Below are 16,418 nucleotides of genomic sequence, written 5' to 3' on the forward strand. Positions count from 1 at the left end.
ATGACAAAAATTAAGTTGTTAGAATGATAAGATTGATTATGCATGATGAGACAGAACTTGGGTTGTTATATTCACAACGTCACATAGAAACTATTCAGCGTCACCCCAGATGTATCAGATGAGAAAAACTGAGCTAAGCACCCAGCAAGCCTTTATAAGATGATGAGTTCTCCTGGTTCAGCTCCTGCAACTTCACTTCTGAGAGTCTCTCCTACTTATAATTATATCAAACAGAAAAAACAAAAACCAAAAAAATGGGAGAGAAGAGAGGGAGCATTGCCTTCTTCACAACCTATCGCCCACCCGTGGCTCTGGACATCTATTCCTGTCCTTTGCCTCCCAAGTCACCGCACGAAGAACTTAGCATGACCGACGGAGATTCTTTCAATTACGATGGTCATTCCATTCCACCCGCGGCTCTTAAACTCATTATCAAGCGTCCAAAGCTGATTCCCGAAGGAATCAAGGATGCCGATGTAGACAATGGCAGTGTCTCGGGTATAGTGTTTGTTTCCGAACGAGATGACCTGGAAACTCTTCAAATTGCTATTCGGATTTCTGCATCTCGTAAAGTTACTACGAAGGTGTTCAGTTTCGAGGATGTTTATCCTCGATCAGACGGCGTTCGCATGGAAGACAGCCCTTGCGTAGCTGGTGCTAGACGTGATATTCTCGTCTATATTTCAACCAAGGAGCCTGCTCCCCGTCGTCGTCAACCCTGGACCGTTGTTTACAAAACCAATCTCAGGACCGGAGAAACTGGCCGACTTACACCATCATGTAAGCTTAATTTGATTTGGAAAATTCTTGATACACGAAATTGTATACAAGAACTTCCACAGAATGATTATGTGTTGATTTTTAATTGGAATGAACCGTTGTATATGCATTAATATATAGCACCAATTCAAACATTTTACCTCAATTGTCATGTCATTTGTGTAAAATTTGTATTCAATTTCGTGCATATAATCGAGATTTTAGGCGCAATAAAATTTTGAAGCACAACTCTGAATTCTCACTAATTTGCAGTGCAAGCTGATTTAAGTCCGTCGGTGTCACCGTCTGGAAAGAGGATAGCCGTAGCGTCGTACCAGAGGAAGGCCGGTTGGGCTGGGGAGATCCAAGATTTGCAAACCTCTATTTTTGTGATGAATGTAGAGAAGCCCTTTAAACGAAGATTAATTGTGGAGATTGGTGGCTGGCCGACATGGGGAAGTGAAAGTGTCCTATTTTTTCACCGGAAGGTTGATAATTTTTGGGCAGTTTTCCGTGTTGAATTTGGTGACTCATACATTTCAGAACCCATTCGTGTAACTCCAGACGAATCAAATGCCATGACCCCTCTAGCCATCGATTCTACCACTGTGGCTGTGTCCATGATTCGTGATTTGGCAAAATTCGGTATTGACCGCACACCAGACCACTACCGTCACATTATAGTATTTGATTCGAAAACTAAGAAACCAGTGATGGATGTCACTCAAGTAACGAAACCTCTAGCAGATCATTTCAACCCCTTCTTGATAATGGATGCTAAAACTAATACCAAGCGCATCGGATATCATCGTGTCAACACTGGCCTTGTTAAGGTACAAATATGAATACAACCTCTCGTATAAGTTATTAGTTATTTGTCTAAGCCATTCTTTATTTGGTATACGAAAATAATACTTGTTACATCTGAACAACAGCCTGGAGAAAATATAGAAAGACAGTTCCGTAAGATCGAGTCCCCGGTTCCTGATGTAGGACTGTTCAGGTTGTCCGGAGCATTTCCAACATTTTCCAACGATGGCCAGAAGGTTGCATTCGTAGACAATGAGTTCAAGTCTGTCTGGGTCGCTGATGACAAAGGCTTGCGGATGGTTTTTGAGGTACACATATTGTAGCTCTATGGATTATTAACGTCTCTAAATTGCAATTTAATCATATCTCTATGGCTTTTTCTCTGTGTAGATGGATTCAGCGGACAAAATCTTTTCTCCCGTGTGGAACCAGAACAAGGATTTGGACATCCTGTACGTATGTGTCGGACCGGCTTTTTCTGCTGACAAATTGTTAGAAATACATCGTATCCCAAACGCTTCAAAAGCAAGACAACATACTCAATGCCTCACAGATGGTTTCAATAATGCTTTCCCTTCCTCTAATCCTGAGGGTACCACCCGAATTCTTGCTTTTATCATTCGTTACATAATTTTCATAGGCATTACTGTATTTATAACTCTGTATTGTTAAAAAATATAGTAGTGTAGTAGTAATAACAAAACTTTTTGAAGTCTACCAAGTTTATATGGATCGATCTGTTGAAATTGGCTGCAGGTACCAAATTGGTTTTTCGATCAACAAGAGATCATCCTATTGATTCTAGTCTTCCTGCCACAGAAAGGAATGATTTCAAGAATCTATACATAATGGAGGATGCAGAGGAAGGAGATTTTGGTGAAGGGAAAATTACGAGGCTGACAGAAGGGGATTGGGTTGACACGCATTGCCAATGGTCCCCGAGTGGAGAGTGGATTGTATTTTCTTCCACTCGCGACAAGCCCAAAACTGCGCCACTCAAGGACAATAAGCTTGATTCAGGGTATTTTGCGGTGTATCTAGTGAACCCCAAGCATAAGGACGTGGTGGTAAGAGTTTTTGGAAGCGCAGATGATCTTGCAGGGCATGTGAATCACCCATTCTTCAGTCCAGATGGAAGGAGCATTGTTGTCACCGCGGATCTTGCTGGTATTTCTGTCGATCCCATCTCATTGCCTCTTGTGGAGCACTCAGCGAGGGCCTATGGAGATATTTTCAGTGTGGACATCGACAAGGATGACATTAAGAAGAACGAGAATGTGAAGGCTTTTAAACGCATCACACACACTAGATATGAGAATTCGACGGCTACTTGGACAATGTTCTCAAAGGATGACCCGAATGCTTCATGGAATCTGCAATTCAGCGAAGAATACACTCCAGCTTGTCCTCATGCACCGGCTAGTGGAGCTGAAAGTTGGCACATGAGTGGCCACCTCTGCATCCCAAAACGTTGTTGCTGATTGCGCGCATGCCTTTTTTCTCAATCTCCTGCAGTTTCATCCAGTACTTGAATAATTTTCCAGTTTCATGTTTAACTAATTCGAATAATATGTAATGCAATCTCGATGTAATAGCTACCTCTAACCTCTATACATGTTTCATTTCTGTAATTTGGAGTTTGTTACAATATCATGTATGCAATATTAATTACACTTTGTTATTATCAGGAAATACCTCAGTGCTGGTGAATCTGCTGTAAGGAAATTAAATACAACACAGTATTTGAGATTAGAGTGAGTAAAAACTTGTATTCATCTTTTCAGACGCGCAGGAGAAACATTTTGGGTATCAGCCTTCTTACTTTTACAGCGGAGGTGCTCAAGGGGCCAACCGCCGGTCTAGCATTTGTCTTTTTACACGTAATTTTCCTTTATCCTGAAAATAATTGTCGGTTTGTCTTTTTACACATAATTTGATATGAAAAAACATATTTCTATACATTATTTTTCAAATTTTCCTTTTCTGAATAAATATTAATATTAAAATTTTACTCAGAGAAAAGAAATTTGAAAAATAATATGTAGAAATATGTTTTTTCACCTCATATTATGTAAAAAATCGAAACCACTATTATTTTGAAATAAAGAGAGTAAAATGGGATTTCGAAGAATCTCATATTTTGACCAAGCAATTATCTGATTAATTATTTAAAGATGATCCATTTAATGATAAGGACCTACAACAAACAGTATTGTCTAAGCTTACAACCATCCCTCAATAGCTACCGACTTCAACATGGCCGAAACTCTTCAATCAGTGTCCAATCCGGTTCAAGAACTAGCTCTGGATTGCGAAACGCTTCCGGAAAGATATATCTACAAACGCAGTGATGAGGCCATCGATGTGGATTATCCGACGATAGATATTCCGGTTATTGATATCAACTCTTTAAAATCTTCCTCACTATCTGCAGAAAAAGAACTTGAGAAACTACGAGCATCTTTAAGTTCTTGCGGTTGCTTTCAGGTTTGTGATGTCTCTTTAAGTCAACTAAAAGGACCTGTGCTCTTGAATTTGTTATATGGTATCATGATTCTGGTGTGGTTGACCTTTTTTCAGGCAATAAATCATGGAATGACAAGTTCATTTCTTGACCAAGTTCGCAGTATTGGCAGAGACTTCTTTCAACTTCCGATGAAGGAGAAGCTCAACTGCGTAAGAGCTGCTGAGGATATGGAAGGATACGGGAATGATCCAGTGTTCTCGGAGCATCAAGTTCTTGACTGGACTGACCGTGTGTACCTTCTCACAAGCCCCGCGGACCAGAGGAAGCTCCATCTTTGGCCTCAAAATCCTGAAAATTTTAGGTAACACGCTTCTCACTAACATATACAGTATTAGGTTTTGGGAGAGTCGGTCATCTAACAGTATTACGACTTTTTAAAAAGTGAAGTATGCAGGTAGCTCAGTTTTAGTGATAATTATGCTAACATATGGTTTTCTACTGCAGGGAAATATTGGAAGAATATACTGAGAGGTTGAAATTCTTAAATGAAGCTGTCTTGAAGGCCCTCTCAAGCTCATTGAACTTGAAAGAAAGCTGCTTTTTGGATCAGTATGGAGAAAACGCAAACATGGTTGCAAGATTCAACTACTACCCTCCTTGCCCGAGGCCTGACCTTACACTGGGACTCAAACCACACGCAGACGGATCAGCTATTACATACCTTCTGCAGGACAAAGAGGTGGAAGGCCTCCAAATCTTGAAAAATGATCAATGGTTCACAGTACCAATTGTTCCCGATGCTCTTCTTGTTAATGTTGGTGATCAAGTCGAGGTAATTCACATAAGGCCTTATTTACAGCATAGTTCTACAAATATGAACAAAAATGACATGTGTGACTTGCATTACACAGATAATGAGTAATGGGATATTCAAGAGTCCAGTGCATAGAGCGGTGACAAATGCAGAAAGAGTGAGGCTGAGTGTGGCTGTGTTCTGTTTTCCGGATTCTGGTAGAGAGATTGAACCAGCAGCAGAGCTGATTACAGAGACAAGGCCAGTATTATACAAGAAGATGAAGGATTATCTTGGTGCTTACTTTGAGAACTATCATCATGGAAAGAGCACTATAGAAGCTGCAAAAATCTAAAATAGACATGCCTGTGGCCTGTGGGCACTACAGAAGTTCCATTTCCTGCTGTATGAAAACTGTTTTTGCTGAATGCTGTTATGTGGTACTTCAAAGTTATGTAGCAAATTGCATATTAATTGTATATGGGAACAATAAGTTTCATTTAAGGATTTGTCTAGTGTGTGTTCATTAACACATACTAAGCACTGAAATTTATAAATTTGATGTATTTTGAATGGTGTGGTTACTGTGAATGCATGGGATCCATCATTATTAAAAAATGTGTTAGCCACTCGAAATAAGGTAAACTTTTTGATCGGCATGCAACCCATTGCAATCATATGCAATCATACTTCATACTTGCAACCCTGCGGGCCAATTAACTGAAGTTGCATCTAGTTGCATCTAGTTACAAACCATATTTTTACAAATATTTTCTAAAAAGGTATTTATTTTCAAAAAATAATAAATCGCAAAAAAACTTAGAAAAAACAGTATTTTTGATAAATTCTCTTAACATCTTGTTTACCATAATTCGGAAGACTATTATGGACAATCTGAGATAAGACAATAATAGTATTTTAGAGCAACTATTGGTATTAAAGTAGAGTTAATTGCATTTCGCACCCCTACACTTGGGCTCAAAAGTACTTTGGTATACAAACTTTAGATAATTGCATTTCGTCACCCACTGGTATTTTGTGTGTGGCAATATGCACCCAACCTCCGTTAAATATTCATGTTTAACGTTACTTTAGCGGGGTAAAACGGGAAAATCAACCTTTTAACTATCTTTTTCCCCATTTTACTTTATATAAACCCTAATCTCATGTTCATTAGCCCTAATTTACTGTAATATTACACGCTACAACAATGTGGTTGATGATGAGAGGGAAATGAAGAGGGCATTGGTGATTCAAATGATTCTATAACATTTTTTGTGGGTGATACTACTATTTCCTGAGGTGAATAGTCCTGTGGTTCTGGATTTTCTGAGAATTTCCCGACTCCAATTGAGAATCTTAATCAATAGAAGCTGCAAATTCAAATGGGTTGTAACCTCTCCTCATTGGGTGTCCTGTGGTTTTGTCTTGTTGTGAATTATGCGAGCATTGTGTGTGTGTGTGTTAATTGTTATGAGCATTGAATGTGTTATGTGGAAGAGGGTTGTGATATGATGTGTGTTTGTTGAAACAGAACTTATGAGTAAACAAAAAGAAAGGTGCCCAAGTATTCTTTCGCGGTGTACATGAGATGAATTACAAGTTGCAAGTTGCAGAATGTCCTCACACTAACATGCTACATGTCCATGAAATCATAAACTGTCATTCTATTCTTCCAAAATCTTGTTGACTCAACTCATTAGTAATCATAAACTGTCTAATTAACCCATTAATAATGGGTTTGTATTTTAATTTTTAAATGCCACAATTGCCTTCAATTTATTAACGGAACCGTTAACTTTTGACGGAAGAGGTGCATATTGCCGCGCACAAAATACCAGTGGGCGTCAAAGTACAATTATCTAAAGTTTGTATATCAAAATGCTTTTGAGCCCAAGTGTAGGGGTGTGAAATGCAATTAACTCATTAAAGTACTGTAAACCAGTATCAAGATACTAATTAAGTTAAAAACTTGCTGATTAGTTATTTAAATACCAGCTTTTGGGATAGTGCTATTTGTACTCCATGTAAATGATCTAATAAAAGGTAGGGAAACTAATATATATCAATATAAAATTGAATGAGGCTCCTAGAAATTCGAAGAAGACCAGAAGTATATCGGAGATGTATTTTTTTTCCAACGTTCTCAGATAGGAGCATATCAGCGGTGACAAATATAACACCATTAAACCCAGCAAATGCGAATATTACATGTGTGCAAGTGTGTGTCATACACAAATAATGTGTAATGGGATATTCAAGAGTCCATGGCATAGAGTCGTGACATATTCAGAAAGAGAGAGGATGACTGTGGCTGTGATCAAGAATTATCTTGGTAGTTACTTCAAAAACTACCATCAGGAAAAGCGCTCTGTAGCTGAATACTGGATAGAAGAAAACTGTATTTGGAAACCAACAATTTAATTTAAATACCTTCTGCATCGATACTTGTATATTACTCATAAATCACTTAATGAGCTGGAAGTCGTTATTTACAGAATATAGTTAAACACCGCTGGATTAGAGCTCGTTGAGGGAATATTATGCTCAAATTCTCTAGTTTCTCACGAGGAAGCTAGCATTCCGTCATATATAAATAGAAATTACTGTCAGCATTTCTAGAAATTACTAGGAGACTAGTGAGAGTGTACAAATAATCAGTATAAATTTAGACGCAAGTTTCAAAAATGACATAAAATCAACTAACTTCCATGTTTCGTGTTAGAATTGTTTATTTCATTTTACACTTGTGTGCCACAAGTAGACCAACCAGAAGTAGTATATTCATATAAGCTATACTATCGTATGATGAACAGTACAGAACTATCACATTCTTTTGTTGATACTGGATAAATGGGAAAAGGTATGGAAAGGAAATGCAGTTCTTTCCTTAATATGAGGGAACCTATGTGGGGGAATGACAGTATATATCATATTTCTAAACTGGATGACCTAGGTTTTATCTATATTCTGTACAGTAATATACAAGTACCTCAACCCATGGTTGTAATAGACTACCGAGTCCCCTAAAGAGCCTTCTGATCTAGCCTTTCATTCCAATTTAAGCAACGAATCAAGCTACGAAACCAGTCACCAGTTTGGTCACACTTGTTGACAGTTGGAAGTGGATGCTGACTCATATTTATCCGAACAGAATCTCCTCTTGAGAGTTGTTGTCTTCTCTTTCCATCAAATGAGACCCAAGCATTACTTCTTGCATCCTTGGGTATCTAACCAAGTCAGAATTTCAAATGATTAGTGATGCCTACTCTGAAATTGAATTTGTGAGAACAGTCACTACTGACTACCATAAACACAACAATCAGCCAACGAAACTTTCTATTTTTAATTATTATTCGAAATCTGATTTCCACTTGAGCTAAATCCTGGAAATTAACTTTGAAAACATTGTACAAGATGTAATAGATGAGTTTAAATGAGCAAGAAGCGAGTGCAATGTCCACGCAGAAATTCAGACTTCCAAGCTTTTACTATCTTAATTCTCAAGTATAGTAAAAACTAATTAGGAATGAGAAAATAAAATAAACCTTCAATTCGAGACGGGCAGAGTCTGGAAGTATAACAGGTCTGAAGGAGAGGGAGTGTGGGCAGATGGGTGTAAAAAGCATACAGGGAACATTAGGATGCACCTGCATACAAAACAATCAGTAGATTTCTTAGAGCAAGTCCAATGCAATGCTTAAAGAGTTAAAGTGGTACCATTGCCCTGATTTGGCATCAAATGCACAAAAACAACAAACTCCAAAGGAGTTGTAAATTTGGATGCAAATATGGATAAATGCATAATTGGTGCCAAATTTTCATCAAGATGCATTTATGCAAATTTGCCACCTCACCATTTAACTAGAATTGGAGGGAAACATTTAATACATCTAGAACTGGAGTGAAAGTTAAAAATTAGCTAAAAGATAAAAACTTAGCTAAAAGTTAAAAATTAAAAGGGTACTTAAATTTGGAACTAGTTTATGCATCTAGCATTGGAGTGCAAGTTTTATTTTGACACCAAAAAGCACTTTTTGATGCCATATTATAGCAATAACTATAGCTATTTCGCATCTAGCATCAGACTTACTCTTAAGCATAGTTTAGTCAACATCGTCTACAACAAAAACCTGAAAAACAGTCCAAGGCTTCTAAAAGATAATCCGCTTAAATTCTAGTTTATATTGTAAAGAACTAAATCCGCTATGTACATTTAGGCCGCTTAACTTCTTGTTCATTTTGTATGGAACTAAACATGCTATGTCGAATTAGGCTGATGGGTAACAAACTTTGATCTATTAGAGCATAGGCACCCGTTTGAACCTTTAATTCATCAATTTCTGTACTAGACTGATGGCATTCAGTATAACAAAGCAGATTTTTTTTATGCAATGGTTGAACTCTGTCAGTTCATCAATTACTGCTTGTTATTATATAATAACTGTATTTAATATTATATTTGTGACCAAAATCTATCACCTGAGTACAATATATACAATATTATTATCTTCAGTATGAATCACAAAGTCAAATAATTATATGAAAAGTAATTTTACAAAATGCTATTGATGAGGTCCGCTAATTGAATTCCATCAGCAACTCACGTTGAAAATTGATGGAGAGAGTCCATTATTGATGGACTTAAATATAATGTAAGGCTCAATGACCACTTCAATACAAAATATGAAAATTTAGTTCATTCATCTCATGAATTGATGTTCTGACCCATGGTTGCATATACTGTTAGACTACAGGACTTGGGGACCCTGAGCCCCTTCTAATCCCAAAACAAAAAGTGGAGAAGTAAAATGTGGATAGAGTTATAATCATATATCCATTTATATGGCTACAATATCTTAAAAGATTTATTTTTTTTTGATGTCCACCATTGGAACATGAGATGGAGGCCTTTATAATGGCAAAGAGAAAGGTAGTTCATCACTTCATCCCCAGAGCAAAGGACTAGAGATTTTCATCAAGAGGTGTTACTGCTCTTTAATGGTAACAGACTAACAGGAATATTTCCAGTTTCTGGTACAATGTTACAAATATAATGTATTGCAATTGTAAGGTATACAAATTTTTTTTGAGAATCCATCTCCATAATTAAAGTGCAGACATGAGATAAATTCCGATGGATCAGTTGTATGCCTTACAATTACACAACCCATAAAAACTATATACTCCCTCTGTCTCAATCATTTCTCTACACTTTCCTTTTTTTGGATGTCCCGTCTAATTCTTTACATTTCAAAACTTACTGAATATAGTAAAATTTTATAACATAAAAATCCACTAACCCCGCTACTTCTCTCCACTATACTTACTTTATACATTAAGTATCAATTGGTCCCACCACTATCCTCACTTTTCTTACCTTTTCACATAAATTTACTAATTTTCTTAACCTCCGTCCCCAACCCAACTGTAAACATTTGGTTGGGACGGAGGGAGTATAGTGTAATCAGATAAGCTAGTCCTTTCTTCAATCGAATCACATAAACTACGATAACCACAACTTTGTATCAATAGTTACACATTAGCATAATTCTCTGCACCCATGGCTTGCGCAAAAAATTTTACTAGCTTATTGTTAGAGGATGATTCATAAAACAGATCATTCTTCGAACTCTTGTAGTCAAATTGTTCTCAAACTGTCATCAATCACAAAAAAGATTTAAGTATAAAGTGATCCTTGCAATTAGGCAAACACAAAAAATTGAATGCAACATGAGAACAGATAACTAGAGAGTTGAGCTCTATGAACTTCAAAGATTGCAGTTTTTTTTTTAAAAAGGTTATCGGAAGATGAAAGACGGTGTTTGGAAGGACAGCCAAAAGTTGGGGAGTAACTAACGAGGGTTTGATGGAAAACAAAGAGCATAACTTCAATATCAGTATTTAAAAATCATGGAAATTAATTCTCTCTCAAACCACGAAATATTATTTCCCCAAATGAGTTAAAGATTATTATGTTCCCATGTTAGATTCAGGACCACAAGAGAACTTGGCATGGTTCACGGTTTGGTGTGTCTAATTACATCGCTTGGAGTTGTACTTCAATGATATATATAAATATATATATGTACATATTTATAAATATATATATATATATATATATATAGAGAGAGAGAGAGAGAGAGACAGATATATTAATATATATGTATATATATATAAGCAAACCCTTCTTACCATAGAGCCTCCTGCAGCTGTAGAGTAGGCTGTACTCCCGGTTGGCGTGGCTATTATTACCCCGTCACCTTGGACCTATATAAGAATTTTCAACGTAAGAAAAACTTCCACTCTTTCAGGAACATGTGCTAGTACTAATTTCAAAATCAGATTTATTAAAAAAATGTAAAGGCATCACCTTGGTTATTAACCGGTCATGTTCGTAACATTCAATTTTAGAAAGATATGGGTTCGAACCACGATCAACCACGATCTCATTGAGGACGTCAAATACTTTTCCAGGCACTGATTTTCCATTTCGAAATATCTCACAGCGAAGACGCATCCTAAGAGTAATATAAACACCATCCATCGTGTTGTTCCCATGAATAACTTGTTTCAAATCCTGCTTATAATCTGCAAACTGTATGTAAAAGAATATTTAAAAAGTAGGAGTGGTAGTAAACAACAAATTTATATAACAAATTAGTGTGAGAAGCTTACAATATGCGAAGTGAGAAATCCGAGGGAGCCAAGATTAAACGAAACAAAAGGAGGAACAGCACCCCTAAACAGATTCGATCCATGAAGTATAACCCCATCTCCTCCTAAGCAAGCTACGAAATCAACTCTCTCATGAAGATCGCTACATTTGGAAAAACAGCGACAATCAGAATCTTACACAATATCACACTAGAGAATTATGTTCTTCCTTTGTATAACTATACACAGTACAGTACCTAGTATCTTGGCTATAGAAGGTCTGAACAAATCCAAAACCAGGAATTCTGGCAAAAATGTCATGTAGCTCGGGCTCAACAAGGACATTCATTTTCTGTTGGTGATAGAGGAAAGAGGCAACCTGCAATTGTATAATATGTTGTTAAATTGGATAAGGCTGACAACTTAAACAATCAATAATACAAACAAACTTTACAAGTGAAGTATATAACATCAAAAATGATCATTAACTGAAGATATCTTGACAACAGGAAAGATAATATATTATATTTGACACGGGACTTATATCAAAATGGCCAATCATTGCACGCAAATGTCTCATTTGACTTGCATTCTCGACAGGAGCTCATTCAAACCACTTAAATCACAATATACATCACTCCATCAAATTTCTCCCAAGAAATAATAGAAAACATGATAATATGGAGGTCATTTGCTGATGTGGCACTAGGAGGATAACTATTTGACAGAAAAAACATCTAAAAAATTATTAATTTAAAGCACAAAATATTAATTTTGCCATTTTTCCCACTACTGTTTTTAAGAAAACTAACAGTGATGTGTGTGTGTGTGTGTGTGTTCGAGCGCTGATTTAATTGGTTTAAGCCCATTGAGAATGGTGATTTAAGTGAGACATCTCAGTGCAATCTGCAATCAGTAGCAAATTTAATATAAACCCCTATTTGACACTACCTTGTGCAGAATCTGCACTAGCAACTAATATCATTACGCCCCCCTTCCCCAGGACAAATTAAAAAAAAAAGGGGGGGGGGGGACTGAGAAAGATTGGAGATAGCAGAGGGGTGGAGCTCAACTAAAATGCAAAAGTAGTATAAACACAGTATACAAACCTTGGTCACACCAAACAAAAAAGACAATTTCCTATTAAGTATTTCCATGATATTGGTGTAATACCTCTTTGGCTTCTTCCATGAGCTCTTCACCCAATTTCTTCAGTAATAATACGGTCTTTGGAGTAGATTTCCACATCAGCATCTGTTGCTGGGTGCTAGGATGGGTAAAGGCTAAGGAAGATTCAGTTACCTTTTCTCTAGAGCACGAGACTCCATCTGTACGCACCAAGAACATCTCTGCTTTCTTTCTTGACTGAACCCTCACAACACCTGTTGCTGAAGCACACATATTTCCTTCAATCAGTCCCAGTTCATCATTTTGGGAAGACACAGTGGCTGTTGTCTTATTCCTTTGATCAGAAGACATGGTAGAGGAAATAGCACTTTTATCTAAACCATTGGTTGCACTAATACGATCATCACTTTTCCTCGTGGTATACATTTTGTCACTAGGTGCAGTTGAAATGGGGTCAGAGGACTGATATGTATAACTGCCACCTTCCTTGTAAGTCCCATTAGTACCGGGATTCACATAACTAATAGCTGACCCATTTGAAGTTTCCCTTTGCTGGTCTACTAATTTAACATTGGTCTGACTGCTTTTGGAACTCAGAATTGTCCCGTTATAGTTCCCTCTTGAACCACACAATTCCATCCATCTTTTGTGGTTATTATTGAAGTATCTGCCAGGTGAGATCTTTTTGTTTTTGAAAAACCGAACCATTGACTTTCTGGAAAAAACATTTGAAGGAGGTAGCTGTGAGTCGAAAGGTTTTACAGCACTCCAATCATCGATCAGAGACTCATTTTTGTAAACATCAACTTCAGGTGTAATTGACATGGTATCAAGAGAACCAGATATTCCATTATCAGATTGGTTGCTTTCGTCAGGAGCTTGAGAGTCTTTCTTAGGAAGTTTTCCGATGGAACTGTACCTTGTCTTTGGTCCAACTTCCATGGACCCATTTTTATCATCAAGTGCATCTTCCTTCAATTTTACTGACATCTGCATATTTTTCATGTCAGTAGTACCACCTAACATGATGCCATTTGGTAAGACTGCCTTGTTGGAGGGAGATGGGGACCTGTAGTGAGTCATATATTGCCTCCATCTAGAAACCATAGCAGAAGTTCTCCAAACTCCTTCCTTGCTGTGGAGATATATGGGCTTTTTTCTTGAATCGGACACCAATGATGAAAACTTTTCAACTTGTTCCATCGTTGGAGCCGTACCAACTTCAACTGGAAGTTTAACCAATTCCACTTTCTGAGTAAAAACTGCTTCATCTAACATGGCTTGATAGAAATGATCCTTTACAGCCTCTGCCCTGAGATCTACAATTGTTTTAAATCCATTGACTAAGAGCCACTTCAGACTTTCTTCCGTTAATTGGCTACCTCGATAAAAAGCAATCTCAGAACTTTCAGATTCTATATCTTCTTTTAAAGTGGACATGTAAACTGGAGTCCAGTTCGCAAACAATGCATGACATGGGGAACCATCCTGTCGAGGATAACCAGAATCATAGCAAACATTTTTTAGTCTCTGTAGCTTCCTCCATATACCCACTCTTTCAATGTCATCAGGTGTAAGATAGTCTTCAAGAGCAACATGTAAGCTCTCACAATACCTTTTCATCTCAGTTCTAAAACTGGCAAGTGGTGGAAGCTTGTCTTCTGATATATTTACGTCAGACATGCTAAATGATGCAGTCAGAGATGATCTTCCAGAAAGAAGATCCTCCCTTCCTTTGTTCAGAAGACATATCATACAACCAAGAACAGACACAATTTTTTCTTCCAATAACGGTTTATCTTCTGAGGGAAAACCATATGACACGCTACATTCTCCAGTTACTGGATTGCACAATGTTTTCATTAATGCATTATGAAGACGCTCTGAAGCTCTAAAGATTCTACAGTAAGCCTCAACTTCAGCTATATCTCCGGGCAGTGGACCAATCCATGGCAAGTGTGATATATCACTGGACTGATAATAGGAATATAAAATTTAATTTAGCAGTGATTTTACAAGTTAGATTTAAAATTTGCTAAAGCAGTTTTAAACGGACAAATCACCAAAGCAAAGGTAAATATGATATCAAAAATTCCTGGTCTTGAGGTCAAATCAAGCTTCCGATTAAAAGATTTAGCCAAGTAAAGCCACACACAATAAAAAAAACATATTCCAGGACCAAAACACGATATAATACAAGCCTGTTGCACAAGTTGGTTCAAGTCAATTTGGGTCGTTCAAATCCAAAAAGCAAGTAAAAACAATAAGCATCCCATATCAACAATGAGTTATATAAGATGTGTATTCACGAGCAAAGATATGTGACAATTTGCTAGGCAACAGTCAACATTTTCCACTTGTTTATTTTTGATTGAGCTTAGACTTTATCAAGGATTTGCATATCATCCAGTCTCTCTTTGCAGTATTTTCGGATGTAATCTCTATAAGGATGGTCTGTAAGAATGTCCCGTTGCATATGCTTTTTGCAATGACATTAAGACATTCATCTGGAAGAAGTGTATTGCTTTTGGAGCCGCGGAACCACTTTATCGCATGAGGCCCTTGGCAAGCGGCACATCCACCTCAAATGCAACTCACAGAGCATCTCCGTCAAGTCTAATAGATGAAGAGGAAGAACGAGAATTTGAGGGGTCGGAGATTGAGCTAGATGACACCGCAACTCTCGATTAGAGAACCTTATTGATTAAGGCTTTATTATTAGCACTATATCATGTTATTTAATGTTGATACTATGTTTGGTACTTATTTGTTAAATCTGTGAGTAATTTTATTTTTTTTGCAAAAAGCTGTGCGATTAATCTAAATCCTAATCATCTTTGCCTATATACACTCCAAAATCCAATTCTTGAAATTATTTCATTACCATCAAACTATATGCATCAAACTCTTTTTCATTAATTACTAAAAACCAGAGCGATACATACAGTGATACAGAAAAGTAACAATACTGTTGACATAGAATACGAATATATATAGCAAAAATTAGAGTAAAATAAACAAGAAGAAAAACCCACCTTGGAATCTAAGTCAGTAGCTGAATGAAAGTGACTGGTGAGCTGAGCAGCGACAACAAACCCAAAACGACGCCGTTGGAATGACCGATTCTCTCTGCTCCGCCGCAGCTGAAACCCAGATGGGATGCTTGTATTTTTAAGAAAAAGATTAAAAGATGGTGTTGGAATAGAAAGAGAGGGAGCTGTGGTGATTATAAGTAAGTGGCATGTCCAAGAACAACTAGCTGCCATGCCACCATATCAAAACTCTAAAACTCTCTCTCTCTCTCGCTGTGTTAAATAGAAATAGATGAAGATAATTGGTTAGTATTATTAAGGGGTGGGTTCATCTTGCCTTTTGGCATTTGGATTTTGATGGTGTGCTCGATGATGTGATGTTTCCAATTGTCTTCTCATTCTGAATGTGTGGCGACCAAGGATCAATTCACCTATTAGTAGTATTTTCCTTGCATTTATTTCCATTTTGATTCTAACCTTTTCGAGTAAAGTCGATCATAAATATAAGAGTGAGCTAAAATTTTAAATTAGTTTCAAATCGTCAGAAGCAATCCAGTACAATTGATTTTAAATTATTATGACCTTGAAATTATCGTTAGCATAATACTATCCAGGTTATTTTCTAGATAAAAAAACTGTGAATCACTAAAAAATTTAGATAGCATAGCTGGATTTGACTTTATTGTATGAACTCTCCCTTGCTTGTTTGACGGGGTGTATTCGATTGGGATTTTAATACATTGTTTTTTAGTATATGGATTTTAATGGATTG

At 37.0% G+C, this 16,418-nt stretch overlaps 3 protein-coding genes across 3 annotated transcripts; 2 read left to right on the forward strand and 1 right to left on the reverse strand.

The window, feature by feature from the left end:
* Positions 1-121: 121 nt before the first annotated feature.
* Positions 122-3,200, forward strand: LOC108193065 (uncharacterized). Its single transcript, XM_017359639.2, has 5 exons — positions 122-780; positions 1,033-1,592; positions 1,695-1,877; positions 1,960-2,161; positions 2,326-3,200. The coding sequence occupies exons 1-5, from the start codon at positions 255-257 to the stop codon at positions 3,048-3,050; spliced, it is 2,196 nt and encodes a 731-aa protein (XP_017215128.1). The 5' UTR covers positions 122-254; the 3' UTR covers positions 3,051-3,200.
* Positions 3,201-3,764: 564 nt separating this feature from the next.
* Positions 3,765-5,402, forward strand: LOC108212736 (codeine O-demethylase). The gene is made up of 4 exons (XM_017384456.2): positions 3,765-4,056; positions 4,150-4,397; positions 4,541-4,868; positions 4,948-5,402. Exons 1-4 carry the CDS (start codon positions 3,826-3,828, stop codon positions 5,182-5,184), a joined length of 1,044 nt encoding a protein of 347 aa, XP_017239945.1. The 5' UTR covers positions 3,765-3,825; the 3' UTR covers positions 5,185-5,402.
* A 2,115-nt stretch (positions 5,403-7,517) lies between these two features.
* On the reverse strand, positions 7,518-16,054 carry LOC108204394 (NAD kinase 2, chloroplastic). Its single transcript, XM_017373798.2, has 8 exons — positions 15,650-16,054; positions 12,660-14,588; positions 11,744-11,865; positions 11,508-11,649; positions 11,203-11,427; positions 11,025-11,099; positions 8,378-8,479; positions 7,518-8,059 (listed from the first exon to the last, which is right to left on the reverse strand). Exons 1-8 carry the CDS (start codon positions 15,878-15,880, stop codon positions 7,856-7,858), a joined length of 3,030 nt encoding a protein of 1,009 aa, XP_017229287.1. The 5' UTR covers positions 15,881-16,054; the 3' UTR covers positions 7,518-7,855.
* Positions 16,055-16,418: the final 364 nt, after the last annotated feature.

The sequence above is a fragment of the Daucus carota genome, chromosome 1 (assembly GCF_001625215.2).
Source record: "Daucus carota subsp. sativus chromosome 1, DH1 v3.0, whole genome shotgun sequence".
Classification (NCBI taxonomy): domain Eukaryota; kingdom Viridiplantae; phylum Streptophyta; class Magnoliopsida; order Apiales; family Apiaceae; genus Daucus; species Daucus carota.

Coding starts and splice junctions, on each gene's coding strand:
- LOC108212736 (XM_017384456.2), top strand. CDS start 3,826: ATGGCCGAAACTCTTCAATCAGTGTCCAATCCGGTTCAAGAACTAGCT. Junction 4,398..4,540: donor CAAAATCCTGAAAATTTTAG/GTAACACGCTTC, acceptor TTTCTACTGCAG/GGAAATATTGGAAGAATATA. Junction 4,869..4,947: donor ATGTTGGTGATCAAGTCGAG/GTAATTCACATA, acceptor TGCATTACACAG/ATAATGAGTAATGGGATATT.
- LOC108204394 (XM_017373798.2), bottom strand. CDS start 15,880: ATGGCAGCTAGTTGTTCTTGGACATGCCACTTACTTATAATCACCACA. Junction 11,650..11,743: donor TTCTATAGCCAAGATACTAG/GTACTGTACTGT, acceptor TTCCAAATGTAG/CGATCTTCATGAGAGAGTTG. Junction 11,100..11,202: donor ATGACCGGTTAATAACCAAG/GTGATGCCTTTA, acceptor ATTCTTATATAG/GTCCAAGGTGACGGGGTAAT.
- LOC108193065 (XM_017359639.2), top strand. CDS start 255: ATGGGAGAGAAGAGAGGGAGCATTGCCTTCTTCACAACCTATCGCCCA. Junction 781..1,032: donor TGGCCGACTTACACCATCAT/GTAAGCTTAATT, acceptor ACTAATTTGCAG/TGCAAGCTGATTTAAGTCCG. Junction 1,593..1,694: donor TCAACACTGGCCTTGTTAAG/GTACAAATATGA, acceptor TCTGAACAACAG/CCTGGAGAAAATATAGAAAG.